Below are 19597 nucleotides of genomic sequence, written 5' to 3'. Positions count from 1 at the left end.
CTTGAGCATTGTTTTCACCCTTCGCACAAAATTGTGTTGAAACATGATTAAGTAAAATTTGGATACAAATGCAAATAATTTTATTTATCAAACTAAAGTTACAATTTTGGATTTTCTCAAATTTAATAAATTATTTGAATTTTACTTCAATCACTATGATGAATCATCTTTTGAGATTTAATCTTGAATTATCCTATTGAGCTATGAGATATTGGAACATTGATATATGTAGATCATTGTAATAGTCTGGTTCAAGGTATTGATGCATAAGGGTTAGGTATCGGTACTTAACTCTTGTTTTTGGTATTTTGAGTTCAAATGTTGTTTTTAAGGTCATTTTAGTTGTAATTTTGTTTAGCTATGATCAAATATGTTTGAATGCTTATAAATATCATTTTAATAAGTTCAATAATCGTGAATTTACCTATTTTGATTTATTTGAGGTTACTTCGATAACTAATGTAATATTGTGCATTCGATTGTTTTTCGGATTGAGTGACGGGTGTCGAAAAGTGTATTTTCGGGACTCTGTTTTTGTAAAACGGACTCGTAAATATTTTTAGTTAGTTGTGTAGTTAATTAGGTTTTGGTTATGTGAATTTGCATGAAAATAAAGAATTAAATGTGAAGAATAAAAGTTAGTCTCGGTTTAGGGACTAAATTAGAAATTAGGCAAATATTAAGTAAAAATTGAAGTATTCAATATGAAATTGAATTGTGTATTCATGAATTGCATATGGAATGAACAATATTGTTGTTTTAATGATATGTGTATCATATTGTGAAAAGCTATTATATAGCAAATGATGAGAATTGAATATGGTATGCTTGATGTATTTATGAAGTGAAAAATTGAATGAGTAATATCATTGTATAAATTAATGTGGTTTTTAACAATTGTACTTATAATTGCAATGTACATATCATAATATCTTTTCTCTATAAATATTTGGATTATAGAAATACCATTGAGTTTTACTTAGCGTACGGTTTTATTTTCCGTGCGCAGGTTAAGTATTAAATTTTGATCGTCGATTCAACATCCAACAACAGTCTCGAACTCAAACGTGGTGATGTTTTTTCTTTTGTGTCGGCATGTACCTAAGGTATCTAAATATTAATCATCTTGTGGCTTGATTGTAAATAAGATTATAAGTTAATATTAGATGGTTATATGCATATAAATACGTGTTTATGTTTGAGGTCATATTATGGCAAGTTTAAGTTAATGTTTAAATGAACATGAAATAGGTAAAATAGATTGAATTTGGCATGTTTACAAATTGGATTTGAATGATGTTTTATTGATATGTTTTGATGATATAATTATGGTATCTATGAGGGTAAATTTGTTAGGCACCTAGGATGATTGTTTTGACATATTTTGGATGTGTTTGATTGTGTTTTGAATTGGTTAAACGAATGATTTTTGAGTTTTTTATTGTTCAAGCTTGTAGGGAATGGTAAACTTGTTGTTAAAAGTACATTTTGAGTCCACATGGCTTGACCACACGAGTGTGTGAACCCTGCAGCTTTAAAAATTTTTAATATTTTACGAAAAATTCTCTGAGTCACTGAATTAGTCCTAATTTATTTCTAACACGTATTTTGGGCCTCGAGGGCTCAAATAAGGGACATTATGTATGAATTTAATTGTTTTTTGACCTGAATATTATGTGATATCAGTGTACAAATTTATAACTGTTTGATCGATAAGTTCCGGTAATGCTTTGAAACCCTATTTCAGCAACAGATGTGGGTTAGGGGTATTACAAAATCTTTTCATTTTTTTTAACACCCAAATTTCTCCATGCAAACAAAAATGGAGATGAAAATCCTTCCATCAAACAAAATTTTCTTAATCATTTTGAATCTTGAGGCAAAAACAGAGAAGAATTTTGGTTATAATAAAGAAAGAAATCAAAGAAGGTTTTTTTTTTCAAGTTGAAAAATCAATGTTCAATAAAAAAAAGCAAAAGAAACAATTAGTTTTCTTGAAGAATGAGAGAAGGGGAGTTGTTGATTTCTCATGCAAATTTTAGGTCACTTTGACAAATCCAAACAATGAAATAATAATTTAAGAGGAGGCAAGATACTTAAATTTTAGACTGATCCGATGACTAAAAATGGAGATTGAAGAATAAGAGTTCGAAAATTTAGTTATAAATCTAGGAAAATCAATACTTATTTTGATAAAATTGATGTTCAGATTAGAAAAATAGAAAAAATAATGTTAAGGTTGATTTTTAGTATTGGTCGTTTGTTGGAGAGCCGCAATCAATGGTGACAGGTTGTCAAATTTCGGATTTAGATACCAAAATTCCTAACGCAATACTATAATTTTTACTATATCCATATATTTGATAATTAAATACAAGAGAAAGTATTGTATGAAATTGTGATTCCACATCATTCTTATCCAAATTTGATTTGTCATTCTCTTATTAGAAATGTAACACCCTATACCTGGCTTGGTCGTCAAGCCTGAATATCAAGATGCCACACCACTGTCCCATGTCATACTCATAGTAAATTGTCACATTATTAAGAAATCATCCTCTTTATTAGTGATATTATAAATTTTTAATCAAATATATATCAATCATCATTAGAACATATTAAACATACTTTAAATAAACTTATAATAATGATTAAACATGCATTAGGACCACTTAACAAAATTTTCAAGACAATCACGTAAATATCGATACTAGGACAAGGGTATCGATATTTTCTTGGTCTGGTATCAATTTGCCATCCTCCTATTAGGTGGTTTTTACTAAATTATTATAAAAATAAAATAAAATACTAAAATAATTGTAACACCCCCTAACCCCAAGTCGTCACCGGAATAGGGCTACGAGGCATTACCGTACTTATACACTAACATTTATATAAAACCGAGTCATAAACTTTACATTTCAGATCAATTCTTATCAAATTTCATTTTAAAGCCCTTAATATGGGCCTACAGGGCCCTATATATGTTTTAGAAGTGATTTGAGACTAAACCGGGAACTTTGGAAAATTTTCCTTGAAGATAGGGGCACACGCCTGTGTGGCCTAGAACATGCCCATGTGGCTTGGAACATGCCCATGTGGCCTGGAACATGCCCTTGTGGCCTGCCCATGTGCAGATTCTGACTTTTCCACACGGCCTGGGCACACGCCTATGTGATTTAGCCGTGTGAAAACATAATTTTTGACCATTTTAAAGCAATTTTCACATACTAAACACACCCTATTCATGCCCAAAACATTTACTTATGTATCTTAATCAAATATCATTCTTTTTATCCATTTCTTGTACCTAAATACAATTATTCACTAATAGAATCCAACCAATCAATTATCTCAAACCAAAACATGTATATTTCATTTTCCAATCACAAAACATCACATTCAACATAGTTTGCATACTTAATTATCCATATAATTACATTACTAAATCAAATCCTATACATGTCATATACACCAAAAAAAATTGTTTAACAAAATCTACCGGAGTAAATCTGAATAGTGTGATCTTTGGTGTAAATCCGATCCTCCATATATAAATAATTCAATCTACAAAACAAATATCATATACAAGTAAGCTTATAGAAGCTTAGTAAGCTCATAGGCATAAAAATACAAATCTTACCGAATATCATACACAATCATATATCTATTAGTTTAACTATTTTATCCTGCAAATCACAATTCCATTAATAACTCATTTGGATAATTTCCATATAGCTACTTATAATTTAACTACTTTGGGCCCATTCCTCATTTACTTTCATTGTCAAATTAGGGAACAATAAGGGAATTGAGTGCTTCATTATCACATTGCCACAGTGAACTATGGACTTTCACATTGTTGCACATCACACACCGAAGCCATAGCCCTGCCATGGTCTTACACGGTTCACATATCATACCGAAGCCATATCCTAGTCATGGTCTTGTACGGAATCACATTATCACATTGTACCGATACCATAGCCCAGCTATAGTCTTATACGGAATCACATTATCACATCTTTTCGGTCAATTCATTATGGTCATAAAATGAAAGCACTCAAAACCACTGTTCCAACTAATTTGTTCTTTTAGTTACACATTATTTATTAGTTAATACAATTTGATAGTATTCATCTACAATAAAATACTTTAACAATCATAAGATTTTCATATCAAACATTGAACTTTGCCATATGAACTTACCTAGGCTAATTTGCAAAAGTCGTAGAAATTCAGGGACTATTCTTAAATTTTCTTCTTTCCTCGATTCACTTCGTTTTCTTGATTTATAATTATAAAATCATTCCTTCATTAGCATCTATTTCAATTCCATTCTATTTCACAATTTATGCCTTTAAATTTTTGAAATTACACAATTTTCCCAAACTTTTCAATTTTTACAATTTAGTCCCTGCTCAATTCATTCATAAATTAAACTAATTCTTTTCAAATATCATTTTATCTAAACACTGAAAACTACTTCACAGCCTTTGACATTCCAAGCTTCAACACAAAACCCCAATTTCAACAACTTTCACAATTAGGTCCTAAAATAAATTTCTATGCAAATCTCTTCATAAAATCATCATATAATGAAATTAAAACCTTAATTCCATGATAAATCATCATAAAATTTCAGCACTTACTCATGGTATCTTTCTAAAATATTCATAAAAACAAAAACTATTGAATTAGATATTAGGACCTAGTTGCAAAAGTCTCAAAATCACAAAAATCACAAGAAATAATCAAGAATTGAGCTTACATGTAATAGAAATATGAGAGACCAGCTTAAAAGAACCCTTCAATGGTGTTTTTTCTGGAGAAGATGAAGAAAATTGAAGAAAACTCTAGATTTTTACCTATATATCTTATTTTACAATTTAATATTTACCCAATTCCAATTCTACCCCTTGTTCACACTTGATTTTTATTTTTCCAGCACACACCTGCCGTCCAGCCCAATAATAGGTGTTTAATTGCCTATTTAGTCCTCCTTTAATTATTACTAGAGCTATTTAATCACATTTCATAATTTTACACTTAATTCAATTTAGTCCTTTTTACCCAATTGACTATCGAAACCTTAAAATTTCTTGACGAAACTTTAATTCTAACTTATTAAAACTCCATAAATATTTCTAAAAATATTTATGGCTCGGTTTATGAATTTGAGGTCTCGATACCTCATTTTTTTATCTCATTTGATCTACAAATTTCTTTTAATTCATAATTTCACTAATTAAAAATTATTTCTAAAATCACACTTAGCATTTACTTACTAATATCTAAACTCACATATCAGATTTAGTGATCTCGAATCACTGTTCCGATATCATTGAAATTTGGGCCATTACAATAATACATTTGAAAAATTATGTACCAAAATGGTACACTTAGGGTGGTGCCACCTGGTGCACAGGCATGACCACCCTACACACTAACAACCTCTGTTTAAAAAAAATTAGTTAAAAAAAACTGTTAAAAAATTGATGTGACAGAAACAGTTAAAAAAATTGATGTGACAGGGATGGAGGGCACGCCAGAGGCGGCACTGGTGAAGCCTGTGGCAGAGGCAGCACCAGTGAAACCTATGCCATAGGCGGCACCCACTCTCCCAAACATTAAGGCATCAGTCATTTCAGAAGAAGAGAGGGAGATGAGAATAAGGCATTAGTAAAAAAAAATTACAGAAGAAGAGAGGGGGAATTAAAAAATATTTTTATTTTATTAAAATATTATAAAAAATAAAATACCAAAAAAAATAAAATACTAAAAAATTTTCTCAATATGAAAAATTAAAAATTTTAATAAAGCCTTAAAAGTATACATATAAAATTATTATTTTGTCCCAAGTAAAAATATTTATCAATGGACATTTAGTGAATCTGAATTTGGTAGAAACAATTCACTGACGTTACTCTATTATTAGAAAAATATAATATTTGGTATGTATGAACATTATTAAGGTGGATCCATGCTATCAAGGAATTCAGATTTTCTAGTTAGAGTAATTTCTAGTTGAAAACTTGAATTTGTTCATATTTACAAACAAGTTAGAAAAATATAATTTTTGGTATCTACTCTATTATTATTGATGCCTTCTTCTGAAATTTTTAATTGCTAAAATATAATATTTAGAAAAATAATATTAAAACCTCATCTATATAATTTTTTAATTCTCCCTCTCTTCTTCTGTAATTTATTTTACTGGTACCTTCTTCTCATCTCCTTCTTTTCTTCTGCAATGACTGATGCCTTAAGCTTTGGGGGAGTGGGTGCCGCCTATGGCATAAGCTTCACTCGTGCCGCCTCTGCCACAGGCTTCACCAGTGCAGCCTCTGGCGTGCCCTCCATCCCTGTCACATCAGTTTTTTTTAACAGTTTCTCTCACATTAGTTTTTTTAACAAGTCACATCAGTTTTTTTAACAGTTTTTGTTTTTTTTAAATTAATATATTTTTTAAACAGAGGATGTCAGTGTGTAGGGTGGTCACGCCTGTGCACCAGGCGGCACCACCATAAGTACCATTTTGGTATATAATTTTTTAAATGTATTATTTTAATATTTTATTTTATTTTTTATAATAATTTAGTAAAAAATAAATATGAGGTGGGTAGAATGACAGTTTTACACCATCCCTTCTATTGAAAACAAAATCATAAAATAATAATTGCATAGCTGGGTAGAATGATGATGGGCAAGCCAATTGCCAACCTATGGTCGTATAGAGTATCACACTAAAATAGATATAGATAAACAAAATTAAACAGCGTTGTGATAAACGATGCATGGTACATTATGGATCAAAGTAAATTTGTTTTGTTCCCACCTCCGTCGCCCAATATTCCGAGTATCGTCTTCTTGCTCCATCGATCGGCAGTAATATTCCAAATAAATCGTTTCTTCATTGTTCTTCTTCCTTGATTCCCTCGTTTGTTGCCTTTGCCTTCAGCCTCCACCATTAATTCTTCCCACCTTCAATTTCACGCATGTTATGGTCCTGCCATGCATGCATGCATGTTTTGATTAGTGCTTAATACAACAAATTAACAATCAACAAGGTTCTTCTTTCTTTTTCCTTTCTTTCTGTTGCAGCTGCAAGTTGAAGTGTTTAAAAATGAGGAAGGAGGAGAAAGATGGAAGGAGGGTAGTAGCGTATTGGAAGCTGTTTTCGTATGCGGATCCATTGGATTATGGATTGATGGGAGTGGGTTCAATATGTGCTGTGGGAAATGGGGTATGTATGCCGGTTATGACCATATTCTTCGGCCAATTAGTTGATTCCATCGGGAAAAGTGTGACCACCGCTACTGCCGTACACGATGTTACACAGGTATATCCCCCCAACATCTTCCGGTACCCACTAAACCACCATCCCGCCGTCGGGTAGAGGTTTAAAATTTTTGGATTATTTCAAGTTGAATTTATTTTAATATCTTGTTGTTCATTTCATTTTGAGTTGTATTCAGATAATTGTATGTTTAGATTTAGCTTCGAGTTCAGATCATTTCATGGTCACATAATTTTAAATTTGAGTCATTTTAAGTTCAAATTAATTTTATTTATTTTGAGTTTAAGTCAAATTCAACAATATTGTAGCTATACCTTAATTAATGATATAATATTCTTTTTAGTCCCCTTTGAAAATTAATAATTCAATGCTAGTCATTTTAACACAATTTTTTTGACTTTATTAATCCCTATTTTCTTCTAAATTCATCTCTTCTTCTTCTTTAAAGCAAAACTTTTATCTTTACATCTACAATCTCATTATAGGTTCTGATCATATTTGTTCTTCCTTAATCTATAAATAGGTAAATAATACGTTTCAGCGCATTTGAATTTATGTTCTATATTGACAACAATTTCTATACTAATTGAACTAAGATTCAGTTTACTAATATATAACAATTAAATCCTCGTATTTATTTGTTGTTTCAAATATGCTATTGGTTTTTTTTGGCATGATGGGAAACTTATTTTAATTCACAAATATTCTATGATGTTCAGGTGTCACTCAAGTTTTTGTACTTAGCTGTGGCATCAGCCGTGGTATCATTTTTGCGTAAGCATATATATATATATATTGTATTTAATTACTTTATAATAAATTTGATAATTAAGCTTAAGTTGAGAGGAAACGAATATGAGAATGATGGATTAATTAAATGTCTGTTGCAGAAGTGGCATCTTGGATGGTCACCGGAGAGCGGCAGGCAGCAAGAATAAGAAGTTTATACCTCAAGACTATATTGAGGCAGGATATCAGCTATTTTGACGATGTGATCACTGGCGGAGAAGTGATTGGGAGGATGTCAGGCGACACCATTCTTATCCGAGATGCTATCGGAGAGAAGGTATATATAACACTACTCCAAAACATGTAGAATCTAATTTGTCATGCTCCTATTAGAAAGGGTTATTGATAATATAGAATCACAGTTCATACAATAGCAAAAAAAAGAAAAGAAAGAAGCATTTTCTTTTTAGCCTTCTATGTCGTTTATTCAAGGGGTTTTTAAAAATTTACGGGTTCAATGAAAAATTAAAAAATAATTGAGGGGTTTAATTTAAATTTTCAAAATTTTTGAATACTTAACGAGAACTTCCAAAATACTAGTGTTTAATTGAAAATTTCAAAAATATTTAAAAAGCCTAATGGGCTAATTGCACCAGATATCTGCAAACTATGACCATCATTGTAAATTGATCCTCAATCTTCAAAATGTTTTAATTACATCCTCAAACTACCAATGTTCTATCAGTCAGATCCTTTCATTGTTAAAATTGTTAATTAAAACATTAAATGACATGTCAAATATTATGTATCTAAATTTAAAATGAATTTTAAAATATAAAATGCTACCGTATAACTTTTAAAAGTAAAGTCAAATATAAAGACTAAAAAAAAGAGTGAATGATAAAGTTTCCATGAAAAGAACTTAGAAAACCTCAAAACTAAGAATTTTATATTAAACTCCATTTTTACAATATTTTTTCTTTAAATTTTCATTTTAGATTATGTCACATAAGATCTAAGATGTCATTTAACAGTTAAACTAATGACTTTAATAACGAAATAACCTAATTGATATAATCTCGATAGTTTGGGATGTAATTATAATGATTTGAAGTTTAGGGACCAATTTAAAATGAAGTTCATAGTTTGGGATGTTTAGTGAGAAAATTAAAAAAAATTGTGTTGCATGATTTATGTACGGCAGATCGGAAGCTTCATACAGCAAGTGGCTGCATTCACTGGAGGATTTGTCGTAGCTTTGGTTAAGGGTGGCTACTCACTTTTGTACTGTTGTCTTCAATCCCACCATTAGTCATTTCTGGTGCTATCTTGCATAAGGTGGTAGGCAGCTTTGCATCCCGTGGACAAGCTACGTATTCAACTGCGGCCACCATCGCTGAACAAACAATCGGCTCAATAAGAACTGTAGGCAACATATGGTAGCAATTTGGGTTTTATGTTATGGGAACTACAAAATGAAAACAAGCGTACTGCTGCCCTAATAACAGGTTGCATCATTTGCAGGCGAGAAACAGGCCATCGCTAGCTACAACCAGTCATTGTCGAAAGCTTATAAATGGGGGGTGCGAGAAAGTGTGGTATCAGGAGTGGGGTTTGGGACGTTGATGTGTATTTTATTCAGCAGCTATGGGTTTGCTTTTTGGTATGGAGGGAAAATGATGCTGGACAAAGGCTACACCGCAGGGACTGTCATCAACGTCATTTTTGCTGTTGTCCTTAGCTCCTTGTAAGTTTTCTCTCAAAGTTTTTGGCTAAATGTTCAAATTAATGCCCAACCTTATAGCTTGTTCAAATAAGTGTCAAAAATGATTATATAAAGGTCTAACTTTTACAAAAGTACTCTAAACTACTAATATGTTTAGAATAAAACACATGATGGTCCTTGTTTTAACATTTAAAAAAAAAATTAGCCTTCAGTTGAGATTTTTGTAAATGCTAGACCATTATATCATCATTTTTAAATGTTTAAAGTAATCTCTAAAAAATTGAGCCAATTTAAGTAGGTTTTTTTAATGGGTTTCATGAAATAATTACTAAGGTAAATTATAAAATTAATGATCCAATTATTAGTATATTTATATTTTAATCATCCAATTATGAAAATTTTCAATTTTATCATTTCTGTTTCGGTTACTTTAGATAATTTCTATTTTGATTGACCAATAAAACTTTGGTTTTTTTCTAATTGATACGATAGCATATTTAATACTCAATATTTATACATTTTATCAATTTAATCTTAATTCTAAATAATTTAATAAATTTAACCCTCTGTTATCAATTTATACTCAAACAATGCATGATATTCTAACATTAAAAATCTTTGTTTGGAGTACGATTGAAGGAATCTAGGACTGGCATCTACATGCTTGACTGCCTTTGCTGCAGGGCAAGCTGCAGCCTTCAAGATGTTCGAGGTAATTCAAAGGAAACCAAAGATCGACGCATATAGTCCAAAGGGAAGAAAAATGGATGATATTTCAGGCCAAATCGAACTAAGGGATGTTTATTTCAGCTACCCAGCAAGACCCAAAGAGCTAATACTTAAAGGCTTCTCTCTTTTTATACCCAGCGGTAAAACAGCCGCTCTGGTGGGACGCAGTGGAAGTGGGAAATCGACGGTGATTAGCTTGATAGAAATGTTTTACGATCCAATGACTGGGGAGGTACTGATCGACGGTGTTGATCTGAGAAAGTTGCAGCTTAAATCGATAAGGCGGAAAATAGGGCTGGTTTCGCAGGAACCAGTGTTGTTTGGTTCGAGGAGCATTAGAGAGAATATAGCGTATGGAAGGGAGGGTGCGAGCAGTGAAGATGTAATAGCTGCTGCTGTGCTTGCCAATGCCGCTGACTTCATCTCTAAATTGCCTCAGGTTTGAAAGCTGGCCCGCCAAATGATTTTTTTGCTGATTATGAAGGGGTTATTTACGCCGAGAATCCCCATACTATAGTCCATATTTAAAATAAACCCCTAAACTACAATGGCTTTTGATGGGTGCAGGGACTAGACACAATGGTGGGTGAGCAAGGCATTCAGCTATCTGGGGGACAAAAACAGAGGATCGCCATTGCTAGAGCTATTCTGAAAAGCCCCAGAATTCTACTATTAGACGAAGCTACAAGCGCTCTCGATGGAGAATCCGAGAGGATCGTTCAAGGCGCACTGGAAAGAGCTATGCTCAACCGAACTGTCATCGTTGTATCCCATCGCTTGAGCACCGTAATGAATGCACATTTCATCGCAGTTATTCATCGGGGAAGGATTGTTCAAAAAGGTGATTTCAGTTTTCATATATGTGAGTTATTGTATCATGGGGAACTCGAAAATGACTTGAAAAAAAGAATCCCAACTTGAAATAATTTGAACAAGACCTGAAACTTGATACATAATTATAGTTCCTTTACTTTCTACATCAGGTTCACACGCAGAGCTACTCAAGGATCGTAAAGGATTGTACAACCAGCTCCTAAGGTTGCAAGATATTGGCAAAGAGATGAAACGGGATATATCAGTTCGTGATTCTTTAGAAATTGGTCCCCAATCCTTATCAGCTCCTCATCGTCATTTTCTACACACTACTAAATCACAAGAGGCAATGCCTGAATTGCCTTCAAAATCAGAAGCCTCAGATAAAGGACCTCCACAAGTCCCACTTTCTCGCCTAGCTCGCCTTAACAGCCCAGAGATACCTGTATTGCTCTTAGGAGCTCTGCTAGCTGTGGCTAATGGTGTGATATTGCCAATCTTTGGCACTGTGCTTTCTGGTATAATCAAAACGTTCTCTGAGCCACCTCAGGAACTCAGCAAGGATTCCAAGTTTTGGGCACTAATGTTTGTTGTTCTTGGCTTTGCATCTTTCTTGTCTCACTCATTGAGCACCTACTTTTTCGCCGTTGCTGGCTGTAAGTTAATACAGAGGGTGCGATCAATATGCTTTGAGAAAGTAGTAAACATGGATATAGGTTGGTTTGATGAGCCTCAACACTCGAGTGGTGCAATTGGAACAAGGCTGTCCACGGATGCAGTTTTGGTAAGAAGGGTGGTTGGGGACTCACTGGCTATTCTTGCTCAGAGTACGGCTACTGCAGTCGCCGGTCTGGTCATTGCTTTTCAAGCAAATTGGCAACTGGCTCTGGCCATCCTTGCTTTGCTACCTCTTATAGGGATAAGTGGATATGGTCAACTCAAATCCATGAAAGGATTCACTGCCAATGCCAAGGTATCCAGGGAAAATGAAATTTTGTCTGTATGTGCCTATATGTATGTGTGACTTTTTTGAGGATATGTATATAAATTATCAGTTCTTTGTATGCATGCATGCATGTATTTATGTATGCATGTCTGTATATATGTATTTATATATGTTTTACTTGCACGTGCGGAACAAATGGTATTGGAGGTATCTACGACATACATATGTATGTGTGTGTATATGTATATGTATATGTATCACTAATTAATGAAAGTAGTGATACTCCTTATATGACTGCATGTAGAAAATGTATGAGGAGGCCAACCAGGTGGCGAATGAAGCCGTCGGGAGTATGAGGACTGTTTCTTCGTTCTGTGCCGAAAAGAAAGTGGTGAAACAGTACGAAAAGAAATGTGAAGCCCCTCTAAAGGCTGGAATACGACATGGATTGATCAGTGGCATAGGTTTAGGAATGTCATCCTTCTTCCTGTTTTTTGCCTATGCTATCAGTTTTTATGTTGGAGCCCTTGTAGTTCATCATGGCAAGGCAACTTTCCATCAGGTTTTTCGAGTAAGTTTTCCGATACCATTTCAGGTGAGCTGTATATACGTTCATTGCAGTGCCTAACTATACGTACATATGTGAATTTCCTGCAGGTGTTTTTTGCTCTCAGTGTAACTGCCATTGGTATTTCTCAGTCAAACTCCCTCGCCCCGAACACCAGTAAAGCCAAGGTTTCCGTAGCTTCCATTTTTGAAATCCTGGACCAGAGATCCAAAATAGACCCCAGTCAGAATTGCGGAAAAAGATCGAAACATGTTAAGGGAGATATTCAGTTTAGGCATGTCAGGTTCAGGTATCCTTCAAGGCCTGATATTAAAATATTCCGAGACCTTTGTTTGACGATTCGCGCCGGCATGGTGAGTCGAAATGAGCTTAGAATTACTTGGTATAATGATCTTTAGAACATTTTGAATCTGACAAGCAAATCCTTATCTAATTGCTGTGGTATTTATATCAGACAATTGCTCTAGTTGGAGAAAGTGGAAGTGGGAAGTCAACATTCATATCATTGTTGCAAAGATTTTATGAACCAGATGCAGGTCGTATCACATTAGATGGAATTGAGATCTCAAAGTTGCAGCTAAAATGGCTAAGGCAGCAGATGGGTTTGGTGAGCCAGGAGCCTGTCCTATTCAACGACACCATCCGAGCAAACATTGCATATGGGAAGGCAGGAAATGTGACAGAGGCTGAAATCGTGACTGCAGCAAAATTAGCAAATGCCCACAACTTCATCAGCAGCTTGCAACAGGGGTACAACACGGTGGTAGGCGAACGAGGTATTGATTTGTCTGGAGGGCAAAAGCAACGGGTGGCAATTGCACGTGCCGTAATCAGAGCTCCGAAGATACTACTACTAGATGAAGCCACCAGTGCTCTCGATGCCAAGTGTGAACGAGCAGTTCAAGAAGCACTAGAGCGAGTTATGGTCGGGCAGACAACAGTAGTGGTGAGCCACCGGTTATCAACAATCAAGGGTGCGGATTTGATTGCAGTGATTAGGAATGGAGTTATAGTTGAGAAAGGAAGGCACGAAACGTTAATCAAAATCAAGGATGGTTTTTATGCCTCCTTGATGGCCCCTAGAAACAAAATGTAAACTTTAGGAGAATACATAAATAATATATCCTTGCATGCTTTCCTTATATAGAGATTAATATTTGCACATAAATATCTAATGTGTTATAACACAACAATGATAAAATATAGGAGTATATATAAGTAAATTCATAACAAATGATTGAAGAGTTTGTCACACATTTCTTCTGAGGTTAGTCATAAATAATATTAAGAAACCAGGAAATTCATAACAGGTATCATTTACATTCATTTATGAATATATTCTATTCTTCAAATATTACAATTCTAAAGAAAATCATAACTTTCCAGTATGCTTATATACATATACAACCGTATGTATGATTTACATGGGCATAGAATCTGCCTAAAATGATCAATCAGATTACCTTTCAACAATTGGGCATCTAATTCGCAAGCCTGTCACCAAATTCTTTACTATATACCTGAATCAACCCACTGTTGTCTGCTAGTTGGAGCTTGTCGTTCAACATTGCCTTGTATTTCACATCTTTGTCCTCTAAATTACGCATAAATTCAACCTGCACATGTTAAAAGAACCACATTTACTAATAAAACAAGCAAGTAAAAATAGCCATATACCAAGTTATCCAAGCATCCAATTAGTTCAACAACAGTAAAAGTTCTTGAGCCGGTTAAAGTTAGCATTACGGGTGTAGGAAATTATAAATGTTTAGTGCTTATTAAACCGAATTCCTATGATTCCATTAAAACTAGAATAACCATTTTACCTGTTTTTGGAACAAGTCAAATTCATCAGTACTTAGAGAACCATCACTGTTTGAGTCAAGGAGCTGCATCATTTCTCGGGCATCTTCCCCTGATGCACCAAGCTCTTCCATAACTTCCATTAGTTCTTCGATGCTAATCTTCCCGTCACCATTCTTGTCGAGAAGGCGGAATACTTCATCTCCTTGACCAAACTCGAGGCCTTTATGAATTGTGGATGGGAAATCTTTAAGCCGCAGTGCTGCAAGTTCTGCTGCTGCAATCATTATGGTCTTAAGTCTCTTTGCCTGAGAATAAACCAATAGAAAATTACTTTAAACTAAGTTAAAAAGAGAGATAAGCATAGATTCTGCTATTCCCTAGCCAAGTCACTAATGTAGATTAAAGACTGCAGACCTCTTCTGGATCAGTTAGGCCACCTTTGTACAATGAATGGGCTGCAGTTCCACCTGTGGCTAACATGTCCATTTCCGTAGTGCGTATTTGTATTTCCATAAGTGGTCTAGGTGTTCCATTGTCGCTTACATCCACTGCCATATGCAAGCTCTTATACCCATTTGCTTTGGGCCTTGCAATATAGTCTTTTGTTCTATGAGGCATTTCTTTCCATAACGATTGAACTATTTCGTGTGTCCTATAGCATGCTCTTTCACCTACTTGTGACATGTCTATGCCAGACCTAGGGTTCAATATGACTCGTAATCCGAGAACATCGTTTACTTCTTCCGGCTTACGCCCATCTCTCAAGAGCTTCTTCATTGTGCTGTACCGGCTTTTGTAGCGGCCCTTAACAGATATACCATCGACCATGTCAGCTAAGATAGGATCAGCTTTCAAAGCTTGGAGCAGCTCTTCCTTGTATATGTCAATCAGAGACTTATTTCCAGTCTCATGGCTTCGTAGCCATGTATCAACGTATAGGTATGAATAAGGAAAGAGATAACGGAAGGAGAGATCCTCGAGCTCCAGCGACAAGTAGTTGGTTCCCACAGCATGAGCCAAGGGGGAATATATCTTCAGAACCTCGAGAGAAAGCATTTGCTGCTGATACCTTGGGAGGTAATCAAGATGCCTCATCGTATCGAGCTTGACAGCAAGGTCCAAAATGAGAGCCCTGATGTCATAGTAAGTAAGACAAAATTTTCGGAGGGCGGCCGCACTGTCATCATCCAAAACATCAACTTTGGAAGGGATATTCTTCAAACGCAAGCTTTCATGCAAAAGATGAGCAGTACCGATACCAATACGATCTCGGACTTGGTAGATGGAAATGGCACCTGCTTCCACAACTTGGATGAGTAAACCAGCTGAAATAACTTCGGCATCCATCTGCAATCATGGTAGGATATTTGATACCCATTTTCAGAAGTAAAACACATACAATACATACCTATCATGTGAATGCAACACGGTTAATTTTTCAAACTAAGCTTAAGTGTTTGCATGAAACAAAGGCATACGAATGATGTTGTATTCGGTTAGAGCCTAAGGGAAAGAAAACTGAAAACCTCATATCATTCCTCTGTAGGGCTGTAAATGAATTGAGCTTGAGTGTTTATGTTCATTCGTTTATTTTTTGCTTGTTCATGTTCGATCCGTGTACTCAAGAACTTCAAAATTATGTTCGTGTACATTCATTTCTGAGTTTATATTTACTCATTTAAATTAAATGAATACGTTCACAAACATTAAACGAGTTCACAAACATTAAACGAATATGTTCATCAACATATAATCGAACATATTCTTCATGAGCAATTAATGAACAACAAACAAACAAACTACAAGTAAACATAAATATATATATTTTGGATAAGTAACATAAATATTAATAATTATATAAAAAAAAAACAAAAACAGAAATAATATTAATTATATAAAAATCAAATAATAGCTTTAAACAATTAAACCAACTTCAAACAATTGTGAACATAAATAAACAAAACGTATGCCGATTCGAGCCTCCGATCATTTTGTACATTTAGCTTAATAAACACACAAAAACGAAGAGAAATCAAAATGTTGATGAACTATTCAATTACTCTGTTCATTTACAGTCCTATAGTCATGTAATCAACAAAATAGAAAAATAGGAATAGAAATTCCAGAAAGAAAATGTACCTGGAGATGGGCGAGAAGGAGAGCGAGAGACAAGGCCTTAGAGAGAAGACGGCGACCATCCGGAGCGTGAGGCAAGGCCCGCAAGATGGGGATGGAGAGCTTGAGAGACTTGAAAAGCAAGCGAGAGGAGCTGCTGGATAACACGTTGATCTCCTGGGTCAACTGGTTGAAGGCTCCTACCAACTCCACCACCATCTTCCCACCTCCACTCTGCTCCAACGCAGTCGCTGTCGCCGTACTTGCATTAGTTGCCGACGCTTCAGCTCTGCAAATGAATGGCCGCTGCTGCTGCGGAATAGATGATGAGAGTGGTAATAAATGGGATTTGGGTACGCATTCTCCCATCTTTAATTTGGGGAACAGCGCCTCCACCGATGTTATTGCCACCATGTTTTGGATGGTTGATTATTGCATCGTTCAATCAAAGGAAATCTCGAAACTTCTTCCCCATCCCCATCTCCATCCCAATACAAAATTTTTCTATTTTACAGTGTGTGGCTGAGATTGATGTTCATACATATACATATGTGTGGTTGAGCTGAGCTAAGCTAGTCGGAATTGGGTAGTTCGTACTTTTAGTTTTAGCACAGTTTAGTTAACTCGGATAGTTCTTACTTTTAGTTTTAGCTCAGTTTAGTTAACTCCGTCAATTTGGTTAGGTCAGTAGTTTCTAGTTTCCAGTTACCAGATTGGATTCCACAACCGGTATTTCAAAGTCGGGCTTCCCAACCCTCAACCCAACTCAATCAATTTCAAAAAGTTATAAAATAATTATTAAATTATTTAAAATTTTTTATATAAATTCTTAAACTGTTAAATATTTATTTTAAAAAGACTTATTTAATGAGCTTTAAATGATAATTTAATAATTAATATGATAAATTAATACTCATCAATTAATAAAAAAACTTATTTAAATTTAAATTAATTTCACAGTCAATATTAGATAAAGTAAAAAAACTATTTAAATTTAAGGTTCACAATTTATAATGTATAAAATTGCTTCATAAGAATTAATTGAACTATAAAAAAATGAATGACAGTTTTTAATTGGTACAAATAGTAAAAATATAAAATAAATAATTATTTTATAATTTTTTAAAAACTAGTGACCGAAAGACGAATTTACAAATAGTGTAATTTTTGAAAAAGAGTGAACGAAGTGCAGATGTAGTTTGCCTAAATAAAAGTAATCCTTAATCGAAAACCTGCTCTGTTTGCCACTTCTAGGAGGTAAAGACGTAAATTGTTATTGATTAAGGGTGTATTTAATAAAGTATTATAAATTCTTATTGTAGTACATAAATTTTAACATCTAATTTTTTTTAAATAATGTTTGATAATTATATTAATTTTTTAATTAATATATAAATTTCAACAAAATATAATTTTAAATTGAATAAATAAGTAAATAGCAATTTATCAATTTAATTTTATGTTAGAAATTATTATGTATAATTCTTATTTAAAGCCATTTAAAATAATATATAATAATTTATCAATAAGATTAAAATTAAAACATGCCATATGTTTAAATATTTCAAGTCATTTTTATATATTTGGTAAATTTATCATTATAGTCTAAAAGTTAAAATTAAAATTCAATTATTATCTTGTATCTTTAAAAAAATAATGTAAACTTAAAAAAAATGAGAAGTTATATGTTAACTTTTAAGACTCTTAGGATACTTAAATTATATATAATTAGATCATGTTTTAACGGGAAAATTAACGATATTAACTATTTGAACTAATTAATAGTATTATAAAAATATAAAAACTAAATTTTATAAAAAATAAAAAATATATAGATTAAATATTGAATTTAAGCATATTAGATGGATGAAAACTAAAATTTAACGACTTAAATAAAATGAAAAAAAAAAACAGTGTGATGATTGAGTGTGCCACGTGTCAACAGAATGGATGATGCATGTGAAAATGGGTCACTTGATAAATTCAATAGCTTGAATGGTTTCTTAATCCATGACAATAGATTGTACATTCTAAACTATTCACTTAGACAACTATTTGTTTGGGAAGCACACGGTGGTAGGGGTGCTATCGACTCAGTTGGTTCCGGATTTTTAAATTTTTTGGATCATTTATTATAATCCGGTTTTAATTTGATTTTTAATTTTTTGATATTAATTTTTTATTTTTACATTTTAGACTTATTTTAATAAAAATATTTTTATTTTACGACTTTTGATATTATTTTACAAAATTTCAAGGTTCTTTTCATAAATATTCTAAAAGATAATAACTTTTAAGAATTTTTAAATTATTTTCACTATTTTAAATCTTAAATATTTATTTTTATATCATAAAAAATTAAAATTAATTATATGTTAAATAAAAAAAATTAATTCACTTTCCAATAACTATAATTTTTTAATTTACATTCCATAAACCATTCAAATATATCGATTTGGCAGACTTTTTTTTTTCTTAAACACTACATGGTGAAGGATTGATGAAACATTTTAATATGCTTAAAACTTTGGACATGGTGCAATAACACTTTTTCTCGATGCATATGAGAAAAGATTTGTGCGAGATGTATTGCATTCAAACAAGCCAAGTCCAATGTTATGTGGCCTGGTTTATATACTCCTTTTCTTCTTCCTAGGTCCCCTTGGATTGATTTCTCTATGAATTTTGCTTTGGGATTATTAGGGACTAAAAATGAAAAGGTATAGACTTAAATTTAACTTTTAACGTTTATATTTTTTTATCAATTTGGTTCTTGTTTTTTTATTTAAGTTTGACCTTAACCTTTAAAAAGAGAAGAGAAATTTAACCATTAAATTTTAAAAAAGAGTTAAATTATTGTTTTTT

General features: G+C 33.1%; 2 protein-coding genes across 3 annotated transcripts; one reads left to right on the top strand and one right to left on the bottom strand.

Moving 5' to 3' along the window:
- The first annotated feature begins 9275 nt into the window (after positions 1-9275).
- Positions 9276-14062, top strand: LOC107895473 (ABC transporter B family member 11). The gene is made up of 7 exons (XM_041077858.1): positions 9276-9776; positions 10395-10923; positions 11052-11325; positions 11468-12270; positions 12548-12814; positions 12901-13164; positions 13266-14062. The coding sequence occupies exons 1-7, from the start codon at positions 9655-9657 to the stop codon at positions 13905-13907; spliced, it is 2901 nt and encodes a 966-aa protein (XP_040933792.1). The 5' UTR covers positions 9276-9654; the 3' UTR covers positions 13908-14062.
- LOC107896559 (probable GTP diphosphokinase CRSH, chloroplastic) lies at positions 13168-17439 on the bottom strand. 2 transcript variants are annotated; one of them, XM_041077859.1, is made up of 5 exons: positions 16757-17354; positions 15032-15964; positions 14638-14922; positions 14275-14427; positions 13168-13890 (listed from the first exon to the last, which is right to left on the bottom strand). In XM_041077859.1, the coding sequence occupies exons 1-4, from the start codon at positions 17144-17146 to the stop codon at positions 14293-14295; spliced, it is 1743 nt and encodes a 580-aa protein (XP_040933793.1). In that variant the 5' UTR covers positions 17147-17354; the 3' UTR covers positions 13168-13890; positions 14275-14292. The 2 variants fall into 2 exon arrangements, with proteins under 2 accessions (XP_040933793.1, XP_016677237.2); XM_016821748.2 differs by lacking the exon at positions 13168-13890 and having other exon boundaries at positions 14112-14427; positions 16757-17439.
- Positions 17440-19597: the final 2158 nt, after the last annotated feature.

This window comes from Gossypium hirsutum, chromosome A10, assembly GCF_007990345.1.
Source record: "Gossypium hirsutum isolate 1008001.06 chromosome A10, Gossypium_hirsutum_v2.1, whole genome shotgun sequence".
NCBI lineage: Eukaryota > Viridiplantae > Streptophyta > Magnoliopsida > Malvales > Malvaceae > Gossypium > Gossypium hirsutum.
This window is presented reverse-complemented; position numbering and strand designations above follow the sequence as displayed.